This window comes from Ceratotherium simum, chromosome 22, assembly GCF_057802395.1.
Source record: "Ceratotherium simum simum isolate JZ-2026a chromosome 22, ASM5780239v1, whole genome shotgun sequence".
Lineage (NCBI taxonomy): Eukaryota > Metazoa > Chordata > Mammalia > Perissodactyla > Rhinocerotidae > Ceratotherium > Ceratotherium simum.
The window spans coordinates 46,776,514-46,801,653 of NC_141921.1; the positions used below are offsets into that span (position 1 = coordinate 46,776,514).

General features: G+C 43.6%; 1 protein-coding gene across 17 annotated transcripts in view; it reads left to right on the forward strand.

Moving 5' to 3' along the window:
- The window catches only part of NPHP4 (nephrocystin 4), a 133,481-nt gene that overhangs the window by 51,367 nt on the left and 56,974 nt on the right, over nt 1-25,140 (forward strand). For all 17 annotated transcript variants that reach the window (XR_015555876.1, XR_015555875.1, XM_087446931.1 and 14 more), the window contains 2 exons: nt 5,493-5,675; nt 14,684-14,822. Coding sequence is in view for 15 of the 17 variants with exons in the window: in XM_087446931.1 (XP_087303057.1) it covers nt 5,493-5,675; nt 14,684-14,822 (322 nt within the window). In the remaining 2 variants the exon portion in view is untranslated. The remainder of the gene's footprint in view (nt 1-5,492; nt 5,676-14,683; nt 14,823-25,140) is intronic.

Below are 25,140 nucleotides of genomic sequence, written 5' to 3' on the forward strand. Positions count from 1 at the left end.
CCCAGCATCCTTTTCTGTTCCAGGACCCCATCCACGATGTCACATTACTTTTAGTCCTCATGTCTCCTTAGGCTCCTCTGGAGTATGACAGTTTCTCAAACTTTCCTCGCTTTTGATGAGCCCTGGTTCTTTTTCAAGGAGAATGTGTTAGAATCTGGATCTGGGCACTAGGTCAGTCTTTGTTTCTAAGGTCTCTCAGTGGACAGAGCTAGGAAGTTTACATGTGGAAACACATGCACATATGTGCACACACATTCATGCATGTACTTACATGTACACACATCCATGGCTCAGGAATTGAGTTCTCGCTGACCCTTCAATCCCAGTCCGTCCCTGCAGGGCTCTCCAGGCCCCTTCCACAGAGGGAACCTTAGCTCCATCCCAGCCCCGTCAGCACAGCTGCTCGTGTGCTCAGTCCTAGGACGCATCTAAAATAAGGTTAGAATTGCTTGGTTCATACCGCTACAAAAACAGACCTACCAGAAGGAGATCAGGATCTGTTAGCAGCCAGGACTGAGGGGAGCAGTCAGGTAGACTTCTCCTGTCTCTTGCCTCTGCCCTCGGTGTGGTCTTGCCATTCATTGAAGCTACAGTGGGGCCTCTTGTTGATGTTGGCTTTCAGTTTTGTGGTTATTTCCCCTTCCCATCCTTATTGATTTAGTTTTATTTTTTTAATATATAGAACACTAGTATGCTTTTAAAAGTCAAAATTCTACCAAAAGGTGATCTGAGAAAAACGTCCCACCTTCTGTGTTCCTTCATGGTCCCACCCCTCGGGGGGAGCCAGTGCCGTTATGCCTGGTCCGTCCTCTCTGGGTTGGTTTTTGTGAATCTTAACAAGCATGTGTGTTTTTTAGTTCCCTTTAACGCACAGAGGGTAGCGACTATCTATGTGCGGTTTTGCACTTTACTTTTTCTCGTGTTAACAGTATATCTTGGCGGTAGTACCTGGCCGTCCCCAGAGCGCTTCCTCACCCCTTTCTCCAGCTGCAGGCACTCCGTCGTGTCCCACAGTTTATTCACCCAGTTTCCTGTGTTTGGATGTTTAGATGGTTCCCAGTATTTCTCAGCTGTAAACGATGCTGAGATGAATGATCTTGGGCGTGTGCACTTTTGTAGGAGTTCAGAGGAAGTTGCTGGTCTGTGCCGCCTGGGTGGGCCTCGGCCCACCCCCGGCGTGTGCTCGCAGCCCCTCTGTGGTCGGCGGCGTTCAGGCCGAGATGAGGATCACATGAGCCGGTGCGCACAGTGGACATGCCTGCACCGTGCAAACGCGGGACACACCTGTGCCCACCCAGGGCCCAGGGCCGCCTTCTCCCTATGCCCCCTGCTCCCTCCTTCATCGTAATATAGTTCCTAAGTTTCTCTCTCTCTCTCTTTCTTTTGGCTTATTCCTTCTGCTGTGATTTGAGTGATATTGGGAACATTTGGAGATGTTTTGTCACAATAGGTTGTCTTTTTTCCATTTGCGTTCAGCCAAGTGCCCCAGTGTGCTCGCCCCCATCAAGAGTCTGTCCTTTGGGCCTTGTCTCTGGAGGTGTCTTCGGGGGCAGAGGACCTCCCGCTGCCCAGTAGGTGTCACTCTCCCCTCCGTGTGCATTTCCGGGCTTTGGGGCTCAGTGCCCAGAGTCAGTGTGGAGGGGCCTCTGGCGGCCGGCATGGGGCTCCAGGCGGGAGGAAAAGATCTCACTGAAAATTCAAAGAAAATCAACCTCATGAAATAATGTGAAGTTTTTACCTGCTTCTGAGTGACTTTTGAGTTGGTCTGAGGACAGAAGCCGAGGGGACTCCGGAACAAATTGCCACGAACTGTGCGGCTTAAAATAATAGACATTTATTTTCTCGCAGTTCTGGAGGCCACAGATCCACAATCGGTTCTGCGGGGCCAAAATCGAGGTGTTGGCAGGGCCGTGCTCCCTCTGGAGGCTCTAGGGGATGATCCTTCCTGCCTCTTCCAGGGTTTGGTGGCTGCCGGTGCTCCTTGGCTTGTGGCTGCATTGCTCCAACCTCTGCCTCCCTCGTCACATGGCCTTCCCTCTGTGTGTCTCCCTCTGTCTCAATCTCTCTCTGTCCTGCTCTTTTTTTTTGCTGAGGAAGATTTGCCCTGAGCTAATATTTATTGCTAATCTTCCTCTATTTTGTATGTGAGCTGCCACCACAGCGTGGCCGCTGACGAGTAGTGTAGGTCTGTGCCCAGGAACCTGGGCTGCTGAAGTGGAACGCGCCGAACTTAACCACTAGGCCACGGGCCCAGCCCCTGTCCTGCTCTTATCAGGACGCTTGTCCTTGGCTTTCGGGCCCACCTGGGGAATTAGAGCTCCTCATTTCATGATACTTAATTACCTCTGCACAGAGTAAGATCACAGTGCCACAGTCCAGGGATCAGGATGTGGACATGTCTTTTTGGGGCCACCATTCCGCCCACCACAGGGACCTGGGTTGTGTGTTCCCCGGGGTCACATGTCTGTTGTCTGTTTGCTCTTTGCCTCGTGAAGGACAGTGTGGCACTTCTGTTCCACGACACACCTGACTCGTAATCCAGGTGTATTCCTGTGGCTTTCTGTATATTGTTTGCTATTATAATTAAAAGTCTAAATGGGAACAATTCAGTGTATTTTTTTTTTTTTTTCCAGTTTGTGTGAAATCAAACCTGGTTTGGCAGGAAAAGACATTGTAAAGTAACAGATCTGATCTCACCCACTAAAATTCACTGGCAGGAGGAGCTCTGTCATGATGACAGTCAGTAGTTGCCCTTGCTCTGCCCATGTGCTCCGTGTACCTGACCTTCCCCTTAAAGCGCCGGGGGAGGGGGGCGGTGGGGGTGGGGTGTGGAGTAGGGGGTTAGGGAGGTTCTAGCCTGCAGGTATCACCCTGGCCCAGTTGGGAGAGAATGCAAGCTAATAAATGGCAATTGAATTTGCCACCAGGCGCTAATTGTCCCACTGAAGTCTTTGTGCAGGAGTGATCAATAAGTCACTAACTGTCTCTTGTTAGGGCTGTTAAAAACAAAAGTGAGGAAAATGGATATTTGTGTAACTGACAGATGCTTCACAAGGAAGACAGCTGTATTGATTGAGAATGAAAAAACCAAAAGGAACTGTGAAATTGGAAAATTAGCTATTGGAATCACCTAATTTAAAAAATTAAACCAGAAGGAGTTGCACAAATAGTATGAGAATGTGGATTTGTATTTTGGTCCTGTAATAAACTTCTAGGTTTTATTGGTGATGACTGTTTACAAAAGTAGCTTAGATATTATTGAATCCTTCTTGTTTTTTTAGTGGCCAGTTTTCCTAATACATTTGTAATAATTTTATTTTTAAAAAGTGATGGATTTTTAACCAACTTTTCATTGATATACCGTAGTCGCTCAGCACCAGTTTACACTGTCCGGCGAGTTAGATGGGGAAAGGCAGACTTCGTCTGTGCTTTCACAGACATTGAAACTGCGGCACAGAGTCACATGCTTAGGCTTCTTACTTTGCTGATTCTTTTTACTTCCAGGAGGTGGGTTTTTTCTCACTGAATTGTCAGGGACCTGAATCCCTGCTCATCCCCGTGACCCAGCAGAACGTGGTGGGAGCCTACCCCGTGATCTGAAATTTGGCTCCAGTAAAGGATCAGACCAGGCCTTGCTGAAGTGGGTGGTTTGAGGTCTGGTCACAACGGGGCCTTGGGGAAGAGAGATGAATTCAAAACCAGACACTGATGTTGGATGTTTTTTATCCCCTCATGGATATAAAGGTTACAATAGGGTGGGATATCATATGGCAAGAAACAGGCTGGAAAGACTGACTTGGATGAAACGCATGCAATTCCTTTTCTTATTGGGACCTGATCACACATACGCTCAGCTGTGGTTTAACCCAGTCGGCCATCCTGCCGTCTGCGTCAGAGTCCAGCCAGAGTCCTTCTGTATGCGTGTGTGGAGACTTGCCTTGGACCCAAGAGCAGTCAAGTCCTCGCCGTGACAATGGCGTAGCAGCTCACCCAGTCCAGGCAAATAGGCGGGGTCCATCGGGAGCCCCAGGCGCACTGCTGGAGCCGTGCCTCCTCGGTGGCTCCCGTCGCAGCTCGAGCAGCAGTCCCCCTGGCTTCCCCTCTCCTTGGGGAGGGTGCTCTTCACCACCACGGGCAGGGCCTGGGCTTCCGTTCCTCTCCAGGAGCAGGAGGCCCCTCCTTGCAGGCCGTCCGCCCTCCCTGTGGCCACGGCTGCCTGTGTTAGTGCACTCAGCCAGTGGTCAAGAGGGACGGAGGGCCCTTGGCTCCCTTAGCTGCCCAGAGACAGAGGAGCCACCTGATTGTTTTGCTTTCCTCATCCTGGAGGGGTGCAGATGGCTCTCGGTCACCCATGCAGAGATCTTAGGAAGTGAAGTGCTGTGCTCATGTTCCATGTCACCACCTACTGCCTTCTCCTCCCACGTCACCACCTAGGGGTCTTGGGGCGGGGGAGCATGGCTGCTGTCCTTGAGTCTGGACCATCTCAATCTGACTCTGCTTAGTGCAGCTGGGCTCTGGGGGTGGAAAATGCTCTTCCCAGGTGCCCAGTCTGACCTGGAGTCACCAAGTGCCCCCTGGGTCCTGTGGCCCGAGAACTGGCCTTCCTGGGGTCCTGCTGTGCTCCTCTACCAAGGAGCCTGCAGAGTCTGCCAGTCGGGGCCTCGTTCAGAGCCAGTGTCTCTGAGTCGCCTTCTCAGGGGGCCAAATCCCAGTCTCAGAGACCAGCTGAGCAGGGTCATAGTACCTGACCAAGGCCTGGAGTTGGGCTTCATTCTTGCTTCTTTTTGAACGAAGCATGAAGGGGTTCCTTTAAAACACTGCTGTGTCAAGCCCTGAAACCAGATTTGTGAAATGACTTTCTTTAAATGTGATGCTAATCCTAGACTGTCCTTGGTGTCCTCCTTCCTTTCGTTTGGCCAGTGGCAGAGAAGGTGAAAGAAGGAGCAGCACATAACTTGACCCGACTGGTTTCCCAGTTACACATCAAGTCACATGCATAAAATACACCATTAGGAGCTGACGCTGCTGGAGAAACTGTGTGCTAATGACCCTGAAGTGAATACCTGCCTGTATTCTTTGTTGTTTCACAAAGATGCTTATCACTAACACAAAGGGTTGTTCCTGGTGTTTTCCTAATGGATTTGGGTAGATGTTGGCAAGGTGCTGAGTGTTTACAAACCTGCAGAAGGATCCTTATGGGATCAGGAGCCGTGAGACAGTGTTGGTCTTTAAGAGGGAAGCCGTATGGGGGGCGGGTCTTAGGCGAGTGGGGTGTCAGAATGGGAGGCTGGCTTCCCTGCGCTCTCTGCCGCCTGTGTGATGCTGTGTTCTGCCTATACCTCGGTTCCTGCTTTTGTGAAATGGAACTGGTGATCCCCTGCCTTGCTACACTGCTCTCTATTTAAAGTTTATCATGAAAGCACCATTGATGTCCCCCACCCAGCTGGGTTTTGTGATAACTCATGCACCCATGTGCTTTGTTTGCATTCTAGGCAGCGTCCGTCACCTCTTTGTCCAACTTGGCGTGTATGCACATGGTTCGCTGGGCTGTTTGGAACCCGGCGCTGGAAGCCAGCTCTGGGAAGGTGATGTTACCTCTGCAGGGTGGCATCCAGCCCAACCCTTCACACTGCCTGGTCTATAAGGTACCCCCAGCCACCATGAGCTCCGAAGAGGTAAATTGTTATACACTTCGTAAGTATATACGATTCTTTTCCTATGAGCTTCTAGCAAGTTCATACATTTTCAAAACCGGAAGTTGACAAATGTTTGCAGATGTATCGTGAGCAGAGTTTTTACATGTCATGAATGTGCCCTTAAAAACTAAGTGTCATTGCTGAGTCACAGTCGGCTGTGCACTCACTGGGGCCTGTCTTTAGCATGGGTCTCATAGCATCCCTGTTCACATGTCAGGGTCTCGGGGTAACCTGCAGGGCCTTTGACTCTTATTTGTACACACTTTACAATAAGATCCACTTCTGTGTTGTACGAGGCTTTTTTGTGTGTGTGTGTGAGGAAGATCAGCCCTGAGCTAACATCCGATGCCAGTCCTCCTCTTTTTGCTGAGGAGGATTGGCCCTGTGCTAACATCCATGCCCATCTTCCTCCACTTTATATGGGTCGCCGCCACAGCATGGCTTGTCAAGCGGTTCGTTGGTACACACCCGGGATCTGAACCTGCAAACCCTCGGGCTGCCGAAGTGGAGTGCGCGCACTTAACCGCAATGCCTCTAGGCCGGCCCCCTGTACGAGGCTTTTTAAAAAGGACTGTTGAAATGTTTGGTGCATTAGAGGATGGGCCTTGTGCGGCACTAGTTCTGTGGTGGGGGCCAGGTGGTCGGTGTCAAGCCCCGGCTTGTCTTTGTGACTTGTCACTCATGCCGCTGGACCTCGGCTCTCTCCAGCTGTGTACAGAGAGTGGGACTGCAGCAGGATTTTTAAAAATCCATTTTTGAAGTGAAGCTTTCTCTGAACCCCAATGCAGAAAGCAAATAAGAGAGGGGCAGGGCCAACCGAAGTGTGTGTGAGGGTCTCATCCCCTGGCCTCCCCTGGCCCATTGGTGGGCTTGCAGGATGCGTAGTTGTTACCCAGGTGCCACTGACACCGTGTGAAACCACTGCTCTGGCTGACGTCTGAAGCCCTTCCTGACACTAATGTGTCGGGGCAGGGTCTCTGTCTGGGTGCATTGTTTGGTTCTTCTGCTTCCATTGCTGCAATATGCCCAGCCTGTGTCAGCAGTGCAAATAGGAACCTTTTAGGACTCAACTGTCCCATTTTTCTTAGGTAAGGGGACCATACCTGTCATTTCAGTATGTCATCTGTGTGCTGACTCCAGCAACAAACATTATTTTCAGTGTTGTTATTTATGATTTGGATAATGCTTTGGGGACCTGAATAAGGGAACAGCTGATTGTGCAGCTTTTCCTATTATAAGGAATGTCTCTCATTATGGGCCCACATTTTGCTGTATTCCCACATGGTCTAGTTTGAGCCCTTATTATAAAATTGCCATTAGAAATCCTGAAGCCATTGCCCTTCTCTCTTTCTCATTCACTGTCTTCTCTCTCTCTCTCTCTGTACGTACGAATATAAATAAATATTCATTCTATTAAGTGTTAGCCTTCTTATGCCACTACATTTCCTTTACTTTTTAAGTGTGTAAGCTGTATTGGGGCATAAGTGTTTTGAAGGTTTGACTATATTAAGAGCACAAATATATCAAATACCACCATTTTTTACAAGGAATATCACTTCTAATCAGAGTTTCTCAACTTCAGCACTGTTGAAATTTTGGGCGAGACAGTTCTTTGCTGTGGGGCTGTCCTGGGCGTTGGAGGATTGTCAGCACCAGCCCTGGCCTCTCCCCACTAGATGCCAGTAGCATCCTCCCAATCGTGACAGCCCAGAATGTCTGTAGACATTGCCTAATGTCTCCTGGGGGCAAAATTGCCCCTAGTTGAGGACCCCTCTAAACAGATGTAATTAACTAAAATAATGAACTACAGCTGGTCACAAACTTGATTCATTCTCCTGCATTCTAGAGCACTCCTGTGCTTCTCCCTGTGTTTCTTATCTTATAAAATAGTGCAGCATCTATCAAGTGAGACAGCTCAGAGACCTAGGTGTCTGTTCTCTGCCCCCATACCAGTTAACTCTTTATCCTATTCATTCATTCAGTGGATTTTTATTGAGCATGTGTATATACTCTAGGGAAATATCCCTGATCCTATGGAACTTACAGTGGAGTAGAAGTGGCAGATATTAATCAACTAAAAATATAAATATTATAAACATCCCATAATTTTCAGCTAAGTAAATTTTGGGGTTTATTTTATGATTATTTCCATGTCATTTACTGTGAAGGTAAGTAATATGTTATGATTATGTTTTCTTTCCTAAACAACTCCTATATTTTTCTCTTGAGCAAATAATAGTGTTTTTAAAAGAAGTTTATATCTCCAGAGGCAGCCACTTTCAACTCTTAGCTGTGACTTATGCTGTTTACTTAGTTTTGTAAATATTATGCTTCTACTGCTATTTCTTAGTTTATAAATTTTAGACATCATATATTGACTTCCAGTAATGACAGATGAGAACTTTAGGTCTTTCATACAGTCCTGCACTTCTTAAAAAAAAACACTGTATCCTCTCACTGCTTGGCCTAGGATTCAGGTAGTGTTGCCAGAGATGAGCTACACACCAGGACCTGGCTGTGCGATTGTGAAGGGAGCCCCAGGGAACTGGAAAGTACTAGGGAGGTCGTGGAGAGGGAGGAGCCTAGAAAGCCGCCCTGTAAAGTGGTTTAAGGAATGCTGGGTTAACCCCCAAGCTGCACATGCCTGAATCTGACCCTGAACAGCAGAGCAAAGACTTGGAGAACTGAACTGTGGGTGGACCTCCACCCAGTCCAGGGGTGCCCGCTGGGTGGATCACATGGAGGAGAGATCCAGAAAGCACTGCACAGGCTTTGAGACAGAACTGACATTGAAACCACAACCCACTGGGGGCTGGTCAGAAACTGCAGTCTGAGCCAAACTGGGTTGATTCCTGACTAAACAGAAATATCAATAATCTCCATTGGATTTAAATGAGACTCCGTCTTGGGTAATATTCGAAATGTTCTTGATACAATCTAAACTTAATTGACATTCAAAGAACCAGGCACATCTCAACTTGCAGGGATAAGATGTTCAACAGATAGCAGCACTGAGATGACACGAATGTTGGAATTGTCAGACGAAGGCTTTAAAGTGGGCATTGTAAAACACTTCAGTAAATACAAGGGGACACTTGAAACAAATGGAAAGAAAGTCTTAGCAAAGAGATAGAAGATTGAAAAGAAGCAAGTGGAGATTTTAGGACTGAAAAATAAAATAACGAAAATAAAAATTCACTAGATAGGCTCAATAGCAGAATGGAGATGACAGAAGAAAGAGTCAGTGAACCCAAAGATAAATCAATAGAATTTATCCAGCCTGAACCAGAAAGAGAAAAATGATTGGAAGACAGTGGATGAAGCTTCAGGGACCTGTGGGCCAGTACCACAAAGGCTAACACTTGTGTCATCAGAGTCCCAGTAGAGGAGAAAGGGTACAGTGCAGTTAAAATACATGAAGGAATAATGACTGAAAACTTCCCAAATTTGGCAAAGACATAAACCTACAGATTGAAGAGGTTCAGTGAACCCCAGAGACAAATGCAAAGAAATCCACACCCAGACACATCATCATCAAACTGCTGAAAAATGAAGACAAAGTCTTGAAAATGGCCGTAGAAAAATGCTGCGTTACTTATAGAGAAACAGTAATTCGAGTGTTTGTGGGTTCCTCAGCAGAAATCGTAAAGGCCAGAAGGAAATGAAACAACATTTTAAAAGCATAACAGAAAGGGCCTAGAACTCAGACTTCTGTCTCCAGCAAAAGTCATGCAGGAATGAAGGTGAAATTAAGACATTCTCAGATGAACTAAAACTAAGAGAATTCATTGGCAGTAGATATGCTCTAAAAGAATTACTAAAGGAATGTCTTCAGAGAGAGGAGAAATGATACCAGATGGAAACTTGGTGTATCAGAAATGAAGAAAGAGCAATAGAAATGATAAATATGATACAGTATTCTCCTCTTGAGCTCTCTAAAATATGTTAGATGGTTGAAGCAGAAATTATGACAGATAGGATTTTTAAGCTATGTAGATATAATAGGTAAGACAGTAATGATATAAAGAGGGAGGGTAAAGAGGCTTACACGGTGTCAGGGTTACTCCATTCCACCTGAAGGGCTCACACGTCAATTCTGAGTAGACTGCGAAGAGTTAAATACGGACATTGTAAATGCAGAGCAATCGCTAAAAATGAAGTACCAAGAGACAGTAAAGAACCTAATAGATAGATAAAATGGAATGTTTCAAAAGAAGGCAAGAAAGGGAAACGAATGAAAAACAGAAGGAACAAATGATAAAATGGTAGTCCTGAGTCCAAAGATACCAGTAGTTACATAAAATGTAGAGAGTCTCAACACACCAATTTAAAGACGGAAATTGTCAGGTTGCATAAAAAATCAAGGTCCAACGATATAATATAATGATGCAGGAAGGTTAAAAGCAAAAGCATGGACAAACATTCCATCAAACACTAATCAAAAGAAAACTGGAGTGGCTGTATTCATTCCTACCAGACAGGTAGACTCTGGAGCAAAGGAAATTTCCAGGAATTAAGAGCGATATTATATATGAAAAAAGAGTCAATTCGCTGAGAAGACATACAATCCTAAAAGTGTATGCATGTGACATAGATAAAGTTTCAAAATACATAAAGCAAAAACTAATAGAACTGAGGGGCCGGCCCTGTGGCGTAGCAGTTGAGTGCGCACGCTCTGCTGCTGGCCGCCTGGGTTTGGATCCCGGGCGCGCACCAACGCATCGCTTGTCAGGTCATGCTATGGTGGTGTCCCATATAAAGTGGAGGAAGATGGGCACGGATGTTAGCCCAGGGCCAGTCTTCCTCAACAAAAAAAAAAGGAGGATTGGCATGGATGTCAGCTCAGGGCTGATCTTCCTCTCACATACACACACACACACACAAAAAAAACTAATAGAACTGAAAGGAGAAATAGACAAATTCATAGTTGGAGACTTCAACACTCCTCTCAGAGTAAACTATAGAACACAAAGGTGGAAAGTCACCAAGAATATAGAAGAACTGAACATCCTCATCAGCCGTCTGGATCTAAATGATTCATCGAACACTCCTCCCAACAACAGCAGAATACACACTCAAATGCACGTGGAGCATTCACCAAGATAGACCACATCCTGGATCATAAAACAAACTTTAATAATTTTTTTAAAAATTGAAATTATGCAAGGTATAGTCTGTGGTCATAATGGAATTAAACTAGAATTCGACAACAAAGATAACAAAAAATTACAAATACTTGGAAATTAAATAATACATTTCTAAATAATCTGTGAGTCAAAGAGGAAGCCTCAAGAAACAAATAGAAGGTATTTTGAACTGAACATACAACGTATCAATATTTGTATGATGCAGCTGCAGCACCCTACATAGAAATTTATCACATTAGGTGCTAATGTTAGGACAGAAAAAAGGTCTCAAATCAATAATCTAATCTTCCACCTGTAGAAACTAGAAAAAGAAGAGCAAAATAAACCCAAAGCAAGCACAAGGAAGTCAATAATAAAGATAAGAGCAGAAAACAATGAAATTGAAAACAAAAACAATAGAGAAAAGCAATGAAACCAAAAACCGATTCTTTGAAAAGCTCAATAAAATTGAGAAACCTCTAGGAAAAATGAAGAAGAAGAAAGAGAGGGCACACATATTAATAGTATTAGGAATGAAAGAAGGGATGTCACTACAGACCACACAGGTATTAAAAGGCATTATGGGAATACTATGAACAACTCTATGCTCATAAATTTGACAATTTAGATGAAATGGATCAATTCATCCTAAACAACAAACCATCAAAACTCACCCAAGATGAAGTAGATAACCTGAGTAGTATAGTTCTATAACTATTATAGAAATTGAATTCATAGTTAAAAACTTTTGAAAAAGAAATATCCAGGGCAATTCACTGTGAATTCTACTGAATATTTAAAGAAGAAATAATACCAATTTTATACAATCTCTTCCAGAAAATAGAAGAGATGGGAACAATTCCCAATTCATGTTGTGAGGCCTGTATTACCCTGATATCAAAACCAGAAAAAGACAGTACAAGGAAAGAAAACTGTGGACACATATCCCTCAAGAACAAAGATGTAAAATATTCAACAAAATGTTAGCAAATTGAATCCGACGATATGGAAAAAAAATAATACACCATGACCAAGTAGGGGTTTATCCTAGGAATACGAGGCTATTTTCCTTTTGAAAATCAAGAAATATAATTCATAATAGTAATAGCCTAGCGAAGGAAAACTGTATGATGCAGAAATTGATGCAGAAGAAGCATTTGACAGAATTCAACATCCATTTATAATAAAGACTCTGAGCAAACTAGGAATAGAAGAGAACTTCCTCAGTCTGATCAAGGTCATCTACAAAAACCCTTTAGTTAACATTAGACTTAATGGTGAAGGATTGGATGCTTTCCCCCTAAGATCAGCAACAAGTGAAGGATATCTACTCATAGCGTTCAAAATCTTATTGGACATTGTGCTGGAAGTCCTAGCCAGTGCAGTAAGGCAAGAAAACAAAATAAAAGACGTACAGATTGGAAAGGAAGAAACAAAACTGCCCTTATTTGCAGACAACATGATTGTCTATGTAGAAAATCCCAAGGGATCTGTAAAACTAGAATGAGTAAGTTTATCAAGGTTGCAGGATACAACAGGAGGTCAAGATAGAAAATTCAAACAACAAGTGTTGGAGAGGATGTGGAGAGAAGGGAACTCTCATACACTGCTGGTGGGAGTGCAAACTGGTGCAGCCGCTATGGAAAATAGTATGGAGATTCCTCAAAAAATTAAAAATAGAACTGTCATACGATCCAGCTATTCCGTGGCTGGGTGTTTATCCAAAGACCATGAAAACACAAATGTGTAAAGATACATGGACCCCTGTGTTCATTGCAGCATTATTCACAGTAGCCAAGACTTAGAAGCAACCTAAGCGCCCATCGAGGGACGAATGGATAAAGATGATGTGGTATTTGTACACAATGGAATACTACTCAGCCATAAGAAATGATGAAATCCAGCTATTTGTGACAACATGGATGAACTTTGAGGGTATTATGTTAAGTGAAATAAGTCAGAGGGAGAAATTCAAATACTATAGGATCTCACTCATAAATAGAAGATAAAAACAACAAAAAACAAACACAGAGACAGAGATTGGATTGGCGGTTACCAGAGGGCAAGGGGGGGAGGGAGGAGGGCGAAAGGGATGATTAGGCACCTGTGTGGGGATGGATTGTAATTTAGTCTTTGGGTGGTGAACATGATGTAATGTATGCAGAAATAGAAGTATAAAGATGTACACTTGAAATTTATATAATGTTATAAACCAATGTTACCACAATAAAAAAAAATTCAATCATATTTCTATTCAATCATACTTCTGTATACTAGCAATGAAAGTTGGAAAGCAAAACTTAAAAAAACCGTATTTATTTACAAAGCCCTCCCCTCAATGAAATAAATCTAACAAAATATGTACAGGATCTGTATGCTGAAAACTATAAAACGTTACTTTTGCTGCATGTCATTATTCTCATTGCGGTTACTCTTAGGTGAAATCAAAGAAGAACTAAATAAATGGAGAGACATAACGTCTTTATGGATTGGAAGCCTCAACATATAAAGATATATTTTCTCCCCTAATTGATCTATAGATAATGCAATTTCCATCAAAATCCTAGCAGGATTTTTTTTTTTTTTTTGAGGAAGATTGGCCCTGAGCTAACGTCTGATGCCAATCCTCCTCTTTTTGCTGAGGAAGACTGGCCGTGGGCTCACATCCGTGCCCATCTTCTTCCACTTTATGTGGGACGCCACCACAGCATGGCTTGCCAAGCAGTGCGTTGGTGCGCGCCCAGGATCCGAACCGGTGAACCCCAGGCCACCGCAGCAGAGCGTGCGCACTTAACCGCTTGCGCCACCGGGCCCGCCCCAAGATTTTTTTTTTGTAGATGTAGACAAGCTGATTCTAAAATTTGTACAGAAAGGCAAAAGAATTAGAAGAGTCAAAACAATTTTGAAAAGAAGAATAAAGTTGGAGGAATCATAATACACAATTTTAAGATTTACATAAAGCTACGACAATCAGTATAAAGTGCTGTTGGTGAAGGAACCGGAACGTAGATGGATGGGTGGAATACAGAGTCCAGAGGTGAATCACAGTTTGGCAGTTTCCTATAAAATTAAATAGACACTTACTATAGGACTCAGCAATCCTGTCCTTAAAGAAATGAAACTTATGTTCACACAGGAATATGTACACCAGTGTTTATAGCAGCTCTATGTATAATCACCCAAGTTGGAAACAGCCCAAATATTCTTAAATGGGTGAATGGATAGATAAACCGTGGTTTATCAAACAATAGAATACTACTCAGCAATAAAAAGGAACAAATTGATACATACAATGACTTGGAGGAATCTCATCAGTATTGTGTGGAGTGAAAGCAGCCAGTCTCAAAAGTTGTATACCATATGGTTCCATTTACGTGACATTGATCAAAAGACCAGACTGCAGTGATGGAGAGCAGCTCAGTAATTTTGGGGTGTAGGCGGGGGCAGGACTGGATACAAAGGGGCAGCACTGGGGAGTGTTTGGATGATGGAGCTGTTCTGTACCCGTTCTGTACCCTTGTGGGGATTACAAGTATTAAAACTCATAGAACTATACTCCAAACTTCAAAAAGTCAATTTTACATGTGTTAATTAAAAAACATTCAAAACTGGAGAAAACTTGTGATTGCTACTTGTGTAAGGGTCATTCTGTGATAACGTGGCCTTCTGGGATTTTAATGCCACAGCCAATTGTTTTCTCCTCAGAAATTGATTATAATCTAAGAACACGTGACTTCAGAGATCCTTGATTTTACCTAGTCTCTTAGGGCTGGGCGAATTGTTCCTGGTTGAACTATTCTAACTAAAGGATGCTGATGCAGGGAGCGTGGCCGTCATTGCTTGTGTTGTGGTCCACCGTAGGTGAGGCAGGTGGAGTCGGGGACAATCCAATTCCAGTACTCGCTAAGCCCTGAAGGACACCGGGACACACCCACAGGGCACGTCAGCGGCCCCAAGGCAGAGCAGCAGCCCTCCAGGAAGCCACCCACGTCCCCTTCAAGTAAGTGTTTGCAGAGAGCTGACTTTTCAGGCACACAGCATGACTTCCATCTGTTCCCAAGGAAAAGGACTTTATCCAGTACAATAACATTTATCAGATAATTGCCACAGATTGCTTTAATTTGAATCACTTGGTTGAGTTTTTGCTTAATTTGGAGGTGTAGAATTGGACAGTGATGAAGTGTGGCCCAGCATTTGTCAGCTGTGCTTCAGCCACGAATCAGCTCAGTTACTTGCAGCCCCCTGACTCAGGGCCTACAGAAGGTCTATTGGTGACACCTAAAAGGGCACTTCATGTGGGTGTCCTGCAGACACGGGGCTCGAGAATTAGAAGTTGGCTGATAGCCATGCACTGCCAGCTCTGTTTTGTACTGTTAATGTAGCTGTGAGTTTGTTGTTTTTACCAAGTGCTTTCTGCTCCCTTGAAGCACTGTTGTAGAGGGGAGTCTGTGATCTCAGTATGCAGCTTTCAGAAAGGGAGCCAGGGCTACCAGCAAAGTGACGTCCTTCCCGTGGGTGATGATTTATCTGCATGCGTGTATGTTGTGGCTACGGAGCGATGGAGGCTATCGGCTTCGTGTTTGGCTGCCCCAGCACCTTCTGCCGTGGCCAGTACCTTGTGTTCAGGGCCTCTTAGTTTATGCCTAAGGACCACCAAGCTGGTGTCCTGACTGAGAATTCCACCTGTGGTGAAAAGAGGAGCCAAAGTTAGGAGGGAGTGTCAGAGAAGTTCACACTGAGTGAGCATTGAGCACTTGGCTCTTCTAGAGAGCTCCCCTGCTGAAAGAATGTTCTAGATCACAAGTGGTTAGTCTCTTAGAAAGTTAGAAAGGTAGGGAGTGAACAAATGTGCAGGCCGGTAGAGGGGAGCTTAGTATTCATCCATCCCCGATGGCTCTTCTCTCTCAGGTGCTGCTCAGGTCTCCAGGGAGGACCCCCCAGTGTCTCTTGGCTGCAGTCCTGGTGCTGCTGCAAAGGTGCGAGTGAGCCTGTCACTTGCAGTGATTTTTATGAGTTGAGATTGTAGTTTATGGAAACTGGTCTTGTTGCATTGAATTTTACGGTTGGTGGAAGCAGCACGTTTATTTCTTTGGCCTAGAACTCGATGTGCTGGCCTCCATCTCCATGGTCTTCCAGGATTTTCTGAGATATCTAAAAATACTCAGATACCAGAACTTAATAGCAGATTGCTTTGGGACAAACCGCATCATTAAGTATTTTCCTTCTTTTCTACAGGGCAGTACATTTGATGGTTTTCATTGTTTTGTTCTTTCAGGTTTTGAATATTGTGCTTACCAGATTGCTCTCGGGATTGCTGTTTACCACCAGTGTGTACATTAATAATCACATCTTATGTAAGTGGTTCTGAAATGTACAGTACCACTTGTTCTTGAGAAATGGCCAAAATATCTGCTAGAATCCCTCGCAGTGGTGGGTGGTAGGCATGTATTTTCTGTCAGAGTCGATTTAGAATAAATTTCCAGTTTTATTTGATAAAGTTGAATGCATTGAAGGCACAGAATATATATTTTAAAAATACCAAAGGGTTAAATTTATTTCCAACCCATTCCCTGTTTTAAATCTAGTATCTTTCCTTCTTTGACATATATACATTTTATTTTTTAATTTTTATTTTTTTTGTGAGGAAGATCAGCCCTGAGCTAACATCTGTTGCCAATCTGCCTCTCTCTCTCTCTCTCTTTTTTTTTTTTTGCTGAGGAAGATTGGCCCTGGGCTAGCATCTGTGCCCATCTTCCTCTACTTTATATGGGACGCCGCCACAGCATGGCTTGACAAGCGGTGTGTCGGTGCGCGCCAGGGATCTGAACCTGCGAACCCAGGGCCACAGAAGCAGAGCATGCGCACTTAACCGCTGTGCCGCCGGACTGGCCCCAGACATATGTACATTTTAAAAATAAAACAAATACCAACCTGTAAGAAACGTAGATATGAAAGAAAGATAGTATCATAGATTATAAAAATAGGTATATTTTGTGATTAAAAATAAACATGATTACTGTGGATTTTGATTAAGTTACTTGAAAGGACAGTAGTGAAATGTAATAAACATGGTATACCTGTGTCGGTAGAAATGTGAGAATAGATCATTTCCTTAGAGAACGAACCCATACAGTTAGTGTTAAGGGAAAAATAGAATTACCTTTCCTGGAAAGGAATTTTCAAGTGTTTGATTTATGACATAGTTATGGCACTGGAAGCAAGCAGCGAATTCTGTTTGAAGCCGTTCTGATCAAATTGGTTATAAACGGTGATGAGATGATCTACCGTTGGCTTCTCTTGGCCGGGATCAGCGGTGCACGCGGGCTGTGGGCTGTGGTTTTGGTCTCTTAGTTGCCGTTTTCATGAGGGGATTTGTGGAGATTTAAAACCTAGTCTGCCGCTGCCTCCATTTCCCAGAATTGTCCTTGAATTGATTTTTTGCTTGGGGTTCATTGAGCTTCTTGGCTCTCTGGGTTTATAGTTTTCATCCCAGTTGGAAAAATTTTGATCATTATTTCTTCAAATAATTTCTTCTGTCTTCTGTCTCCTCTCCTTCAGGGCCCCCAATTACACATATGTCACTTGTCCCTCAGCTCACTGGTTCATTCACTATTATTCTAGTCTTTTCTCTCTGTGTTCCATTTTAGATAGTTTCTATTGCTGTGTCTTTACTTATCTTTCTTTCTGCAACATTTGGTCTGCCATTAATCCCATCCTGTGTATTTTTCACCTCTGATATTGTAGTTTTCATCTCCAGAAGTTCTATTTGGGTCTCTTTTATATCTTCCATGTCTTGACTTAATGTGTTCAATGTTTCCTCTAGCTTTTTGAACATATGAAATACAGTTACCACTATTTTAATATCCTTGTTTGCTAGTTCTAATATCTCTGTCAGTTCTGGATCAGTTTTGATTGATTGATTTTTGTCCTAATTTGGGTTATATTTTCCTGCTTCTCTGCATGCATAGTAATTTTTGATTGGATCCAGATGTTTTGAATTTTCCCTTACTGGATGTTGAATATTTTTGTATTTGATAAATACTTTTGAGCTTAGGAAACAGTTTGATCCTTTTGGGTCTTGCCCTTAAGATATGTTAGGTGGGACCAGATCAGCATTTAGTCTAGGGCTAATTATTCCCCACTAGGTGACAAGACCCCTTTGAGTACCCTCCCCGACATCCCCTGAATTATGATGTTTACCAGTCTGGCCTGTGGAATGGGCCTGTTTCTGGTCCTGTCTGAGCACTGGCTGCTGTTCAGGTGGTTCTTTCCCCAGCCTTGGGTAGTTCCCTAGAGGGACCCTCTGTAAGTGACTGGAGCTCTCTCTGTGCAGCTCATCCTGCCTGGCACTCGGCCCTGTGAACTCCAGCTTGCTTGGTCTGTGTGGACTATCAGCTCTGTCTTCTCAGACCAGGGGTCCACCGTGCTCTGCCTGGGTTTCCCCTCCCTGCATCTCGACCGGCAGACTGGCTAAATGCTGTAAGCCGGGGCAATCGGAGGGCTCACCTCTTTTGTTTCCCGTTCCTCAGGACCATTCTCCTTTGTTGCCTGAATTCCAGTGTCTTGAAAACTATTGTTTTATATATTTTGTCAGTTTTTTAAAAATTTGTTTCAGATGGGAGGGTAGGTCTGGTCAGTGTTACTCTATCCTGGCCAGAAGTAGAAGTCTTTGACAGCTGTTAATGGTTCTAGGCTATTGGAATCATCCACCCCATCACCCCCAGGGCTGAGTCCAGTGGTTTTGAAAGTTTCCCCAGGTGCTTTGTGCTGCCTGTGGTTCACTAACCATGCCACTGTTTCACAACTTAGAGTCTTGGCTCATGCTCTCTGCCTGGAATGTATCTCCCTTGGGTGCTGCATTTATTTTCTTTTAAGGTATATTCTTTTTTTTAATTAAAAAATGACATAGTCAAGAATAGCCAAGTCAATTTTGAAGAACAAAAGAAGCTTCACTTTTCTTGATTTGCAGACTTACCATAAATTTATAGCAACTAGAACAATATGGCATTGGTGCAGAGATAGACAGATAACAGGAAAAAATAAAAAATGTGATGTATGACAAATTAGAGATAAGGAGTGTATTAGTTTCCTATTATTGTTATAACCAATTACCCTAAGTTTAGTGGCTTAAAACAGCGTAAACTTACCGTCATACAGTTCTGGAGGTCAGAAGTTCAACACGGGTCTCACAGGCTAAAATCAAGGTGTGGGCAGGGCTAGCGCCTTCTGGAGGCTCTGGGGGAGAATATGTTTGCTCGCCTTTCCCAGCTCCTAGAGGCCACCTGCATCCTTGGGCCCCTTCCTCCATCTTCCAAAGCAGCAGTGTAGCATTTTCAAATCTCTCTGACTGATCCTCCTGCCTCCCTGTCACTTATAAGGACTGTTGTGATTGTGTTGGGCCCACCCAGATCACCCAGGATGCTCTCCCCATCTCAGGGTTAGCTGATTAGCAACCCTTAGTTCTCTTAGTGTAATAACATGTTTACAGGTTCTGGGGATTAGGAGGTAGACATTTTTGGGGTGGGGAGCATTATTCTGCTGACTACAGGGAGTAAGGATGGACCAGTCAATGAACAGTGCTAGAGTGGCTGTCTGTGTGGAAAATATAAAATCAGATCCTAATTTCATATCATGTACAAAAATAAATTCTAGATGGATTACAAAAAGAAACTTTAGAAATGTTATAAAATATTAGAATTAGAAGATTACAAAGAAGAAAGATTATAGAAAGAGCTGCTCCAAATCAGTAAGAAATACTAAACAACAGGAAAGAAAAGTGGGCAAAGGATATGAAGAGGGAACTCACAGAAAAACCAGGATAACCAGTAAATATGGAAAAGTGCTGCGTTTCACTAGTAATCAGAGAAATGTAAAATAAAATGAGAAATCATTTCTTCCTCCCCAGTTGGAAAAATCTAGCTGTCTCATAGCATGAAGGTTAACGAGCACATGGGAAAAGAGGGATTCTCACCATGCACGGAGGAGTGCTGAGTGCGGTGGGGACACCCGCTCTGAAGAGCAATTTTGTAACATTTCGTTCATATCCTACAACTCAGAGCTGCCGTTTCTTGACTGCTGTTGCAGAGAACAGCTAGTTCATGTGTGCAAGGGGACCTGGACAAGGATGTTCATGACAACACTGCTGTTAGTAGTTAAAGTGCTCCCCAATTGGGGAATGGACAAATAAGCTGAATTGTTTGGAAACAGGACACTGTGTAGCAGTTAAAATGAATGAAATAGATCTTTGCATGTCATTGTGGAATCTTCACGCCAGTATGTTGAGTGGAAACAGCAGGTTCTGAAAGGACATGTCCAACATGGTAGCATGTAAGTAACTTACAGACAACTGTATGTATTGTTTAGGAATGCATACTTAATAATTGAATGATCTTAGACCAGTTACTTAATGTCTCTGTCCCTCAGTTTCCTCATCTGTAAAATGGGATGGATTAAAGACCTATATATGAAAAACAAAACTTGAGAAATCTTAGAAAAATAAATCAGAGAATATTTTTGCGACTGTAGGGATAGGAAGGCTTTCTTAAACAAGATAGACAAAACGTAAACCAAAAAGAGAAGATTGAGAAGCATGATTATGTTAAAATATAAAACTTTTAGTGTGAGAGAAGACCCCATAAACAGAGTTAAAAGACAAACGTCAGACTGAAAGATATTGGCAATACACATAACCATTAAAACTTCATTGAAAGAATTAAAAGGATTAGAAAGAAGAAAGATGGAAGAAAGAGCTGCTCCAGATCAATAAGAAGTAGATCAACAACAGAAAAGAAAAATGGATGAAGGATATCAGAGGTTGCAGAGAGGATTAAACAAGTAAACATTCGTCAGGGTGCTCAGGACTGCCTGGCACGGAGCAAATGCTCAACGGTTGCTCTTGGCGGTTGTTAATGTTGTCTCTATTGTAGCACTGTTGCTGTCATCCCTCTGGGTGGCAGCATCGGTGGGCAGTGGCCCATGTTCATACCCCTTTCACCACTGGCCCAATTAAACACAGACCCCAAGTCCTACTGGAAACAAGGCGACCACCAGGGCAGGGGCAAATGCAGCACGTCTCCATGGAGATTCTTTTGACCCCAACGTCCTTGATGGGTACAAACCAGTGCCTGTGACGCTGTCCAGGGAAGTGGGTCCTCACCGGGCCCAGAAAGCTCAGTGTTGGCTCTGCTTCTCCCGTTTTATATTAGCCATTCTGGAAGAGCTTAGGGGAGTGTTTACTCAGGTAGGGTTTGCTCAGTGGACCTCCTTCCCCGCTCCCTTCCTCACCCATTCAGTACATCCTCGCTGGGAGTCTGTGATGTGCCAGGGACTTTTTAGGCCCCTGTTCTTGTGGAGCTTATATTTTAAAGAGAGACAATAAACAAACTGCCACATATTTTAGGTAGCACGTACCGAAGGATACCTAAGGATAACTTACCACTCTGGTGCGGGATGTTGATAGTAGGGGAAGCTATACCTATGTGGGGTAGGGAGTATATGGGAATTCTCTGTACTTTCTGCTCAATATTGCTGTGAACATAAAACTACTCTAAAGATGAAGTTTATTGGGAAAAAAAAGAATAAGATATAGAGATAGAGAATAACTTGTGGGGAACTTTACGATTATGCCTGTCTTGATTCGATTAACTTGTGTTCAGGACTTCTGTTTCTGTTTCGACAATTGAGGTTCATCTGTGGTGCAGGTGTGGCTGCAGGTTCACCTGCAGAGGTCAGCAGACTGGAAGGCCAGAGAGGAAACATCTCAGGCTTTGGGGGCCAGATGACCCCTGTGGCACGGCAGCTCCTCGTCTTCTGCTGGTGTAGAAGATGATATGTGGGTGAAAGAGTATGGCTGTGTTCCAGGAAGACTTTCTTTGCACACACAGGTTGTGGGCTGAATTTGACCAGTGGGCCATAGTTTGCAGATCCCTGATCAATAGCTTTCTTTTTTGTTGTGTCTGTATCACGTTTTGGTATTAGGCATATGCTAGTTTTGTAAAATGAGTGTTTAGTCAGGGTTCTCTAGAGAAACAGAACCAGTGGGTTATACATATAGGAAGATATTTATTTAAGAAATTGGCTCATGCAGTTACGGAGGCTGAGAAGTCCCACGATGTGCCGTCTGCGAGCTGGAGACCCAGGAGAGCTAGTGGTGTAGTTCAGTCTGAGTCCAAAGCCTGAGAACCAGGGGAGCCAATGGCATAGATTGCAGTCCGGGTCTAAAGGTCTGACAACCAGGAGCACCGCGGGCAGGAGAAGATGGTTGTTCCCGGCTCAGCAGTCCGCAGGAAGGGCCTAATTCTTTGTTCCTTCGCCTTTTTGTTCTATTTATGCCCTCAGCAGATTGGACGATGCCCACAGATTGGATGATGCCCACCCACACTGGGGGGCAAACACTGTGCTGAGTCCCCAAGTCAAATGCTAATTTCATCTGGAAACACCCTCACGGACACACCCAGGAGAATGGTTGGCCAAGTATCTGGACACCATGGGATCCATCCATTTAAGCTGACACATAAAATAAACCATCACAATGAGTTAGGAAGCTTTCCATCTCTTTCTGTGCTTTAAAATAATTTCAACAAAGAAATAGTGTCAACCTATGAAACCATCAGGAATTTGGTGCCTTTTGAAGGGATTTTTTTGACAACCATTTAAATTTCTGTTTATGGTTATTGATCTATTTAGGTTTTCCATCTAATTTTGTGTTAACTTTTGGGATACATAGTCTCTAGAGAAATGGTCAGTGTCATTAAGTTTACAAAAATATTGCAGTAAAATTGTATCTAATTTAAAAATTCTGATTTATATCTGTGATTAGATTCCCTTTCTCATTCCTAGTATTTTAGTGGGTCTCTCCTTTTCTTGGTCAGGCTTATCAAAAGTTTCTATATTTCGTTATTCTCTTCAAAGAATTAGCTATTGATTTTCCTTATTGGTTCTCTTGTTCTTGAAGTTTCTGATTATATCTTTAATTTTATATGCTTTTATCTTTATTAATTCCATCCTCTTTTTTCAAGTTTTTTTTTAAAGTTGAATGCTTTAGCATATTCTCCATTTATCTGCTTAATAATAAAAACATTTAAGGTTCTGCAACTTTCTTCCAAGTACAGGTTGGACCCTGTTTCATAGGTTTTGACCTGTAGTGTTTTTAAATTGTTGATTTCAATTTCTATTTTCCTTTATTACCTCAATAAAAAAATTTATTAAACTTTTCTTATCCTTTCATATGGAAACTTCTGCTCATCTTTAAAGCCCAGCTCAAGTGTCTCATCCCTGGCAGAACTTTCTCTTCTGTATCTCACAGCCCTTTGTAGATGCCGCTGTTTATTTTGTATTATTGTTTGTGTTCTGCGTTTCTTCCTTCCCTTACTGTTGGAGTGTATCAGTTGTGTTTGCTATGGTAACAGATAGTTCCCAAATCTCACTGGTTTAAAACAAAAAGGCTCATTTCCTACTCCTGCTATGTGTCCATTGTGGGTTGGTGGTAGCTCTGCTCATCGTGGTCACAGAGGGCAGTTGTCATGTTGAGTATTGCTGGCCGCTGCGCCGGAAAGAAAGTGAGGCCTCTGGAGGATCTCGTTCCACCAGTTAAATGCTCTGGCCCAGAAATGACGCGTGACTTCTCCCGACTCATTGACTAGAACTAGCCGCGTGGCCCCACCCAATTGCGGGGGCTGGCAAGTGCCGTGATTTGCGCCCCGGAAGGTGAAGAGGTGCAGATTTTTGGTGTGGATGTTTGTTCAGTACTGAAGACTATCACAGGAGCGTGGGGCTCCTGTGGGGCTGTGTTTACTCATCTTTCTGTTGCCCAGCAGAGTCCTGGCCCCTAGTAAGGCATTCAACACGTGTTTGTAGAGTAAATGAATTAATCAGGACTCGCACGTAGGAGAGATACTCAACTCAGAGTAGGTTAAACAAGAGAGGGAATCTGTTGGCTCATGTGACAGAAGAGTCCTGGTGTGAGCATGGCTGTATCATAGGACTCAAGTCATGTCCTGAAAACTCAGTGTGTCTATCTGTCTTGCTCCCACACCCTGCCCCTCACCCTCAAGTCTCTCAGTGTTGGCTTCCTTCCAGGTAGGATTTCTTCACGTGGTGGTCCCAGGAGCTCTATGGGTATTCTTGGGCTGAGGAATCCCAGCAGAAAGAAGTTTTTTGTTCAGTTTTTCCAGTGAAACCTGAGATGGAGCCTCCCCACTGTGTTGCGTTTACCCCCTGTGACTGTGAGGGGGATGGGTTGGGGCAGTGGGCCCTGGACCACACACCCTCTCTTTTTTTTTTCCCCACATCCGTTCTTTTTTTTTTTTTTTTTAATTGATGTTTTAATAGTTTTTTTAACATTGTCAAATTTTGGGTTGTACATTTTTGTTTGTCCATCACCATATATATGACTCCCTTCACCCCTTGTGCCCACCCCCCCCCCCCTTGCCCCTGGTAACCACAGTCCAGTTTTCTCTGTCCATGTGTTGGTTTATATTCCACATATGAGTGAGATCATACAGTGTTTGTCTTTCTCCTTCTGGCTTACTTCACTTAACATAATATCCTCCAGGCCCATCCATGTTGTTGCAAATGGGACGATTTTGTCTTTTTATGGCTGAGTAGTATTCCATTGTATATATATACCACATTTTCTTAATCCAATCATCAGTTGAGGGACACTTAGGTTGCTTCCACTTCTTGGCTATGGTGAATAATGCTGCAATGAACATAGGGGTGCATAAGCCTCTTTGGATTGTTGATTTCAGGTTCGTTGGATAGATTCCCAGTAGTGGGATGGCTGGGTCATAGGGCATCTCTATTTTTAATTCTTTGAGGAATCTCCATACCGTTTTCCATAGAGGCTGCACCAGTTTGCATTCCCACCAGCTGTGTATGAGGGTTCCTGTTTCTCCACATCCTCTCCAACACTTGTTATTTTTTGTCTTGGTGATTATAGCCATTCTAACAGGCGTGAGGTGATATCTTAGTGTTGTTTTGATTTGCATTTCCCTGATGATTAGTGATGTTGAGCATCTTTTCATGTGCCTATTGGCCATCTGTATATCTTCTTTGGAGAAGTGTCTGTTCATTTCCTCTGCCCGTTTTTTGATCGGGTTGTTTGTTTTTTTGTTGTTCATTTGTGTGAGTTCTTTATATATTATGGAGATCAACCCCTTGTCAGATGTATGTTTTGCAAATATTCTCTCCCAGCTGGTGGGTTGTCTGTTCATCTTGATTCTGGTTTCGTTTGTCTTATAGAAGCTTTCTAATCTGATAAAGTCCCACTTGTTTATTTTTTCTTTAGTTTCCCTAGTATGGGTAGGCATGTCATCCAA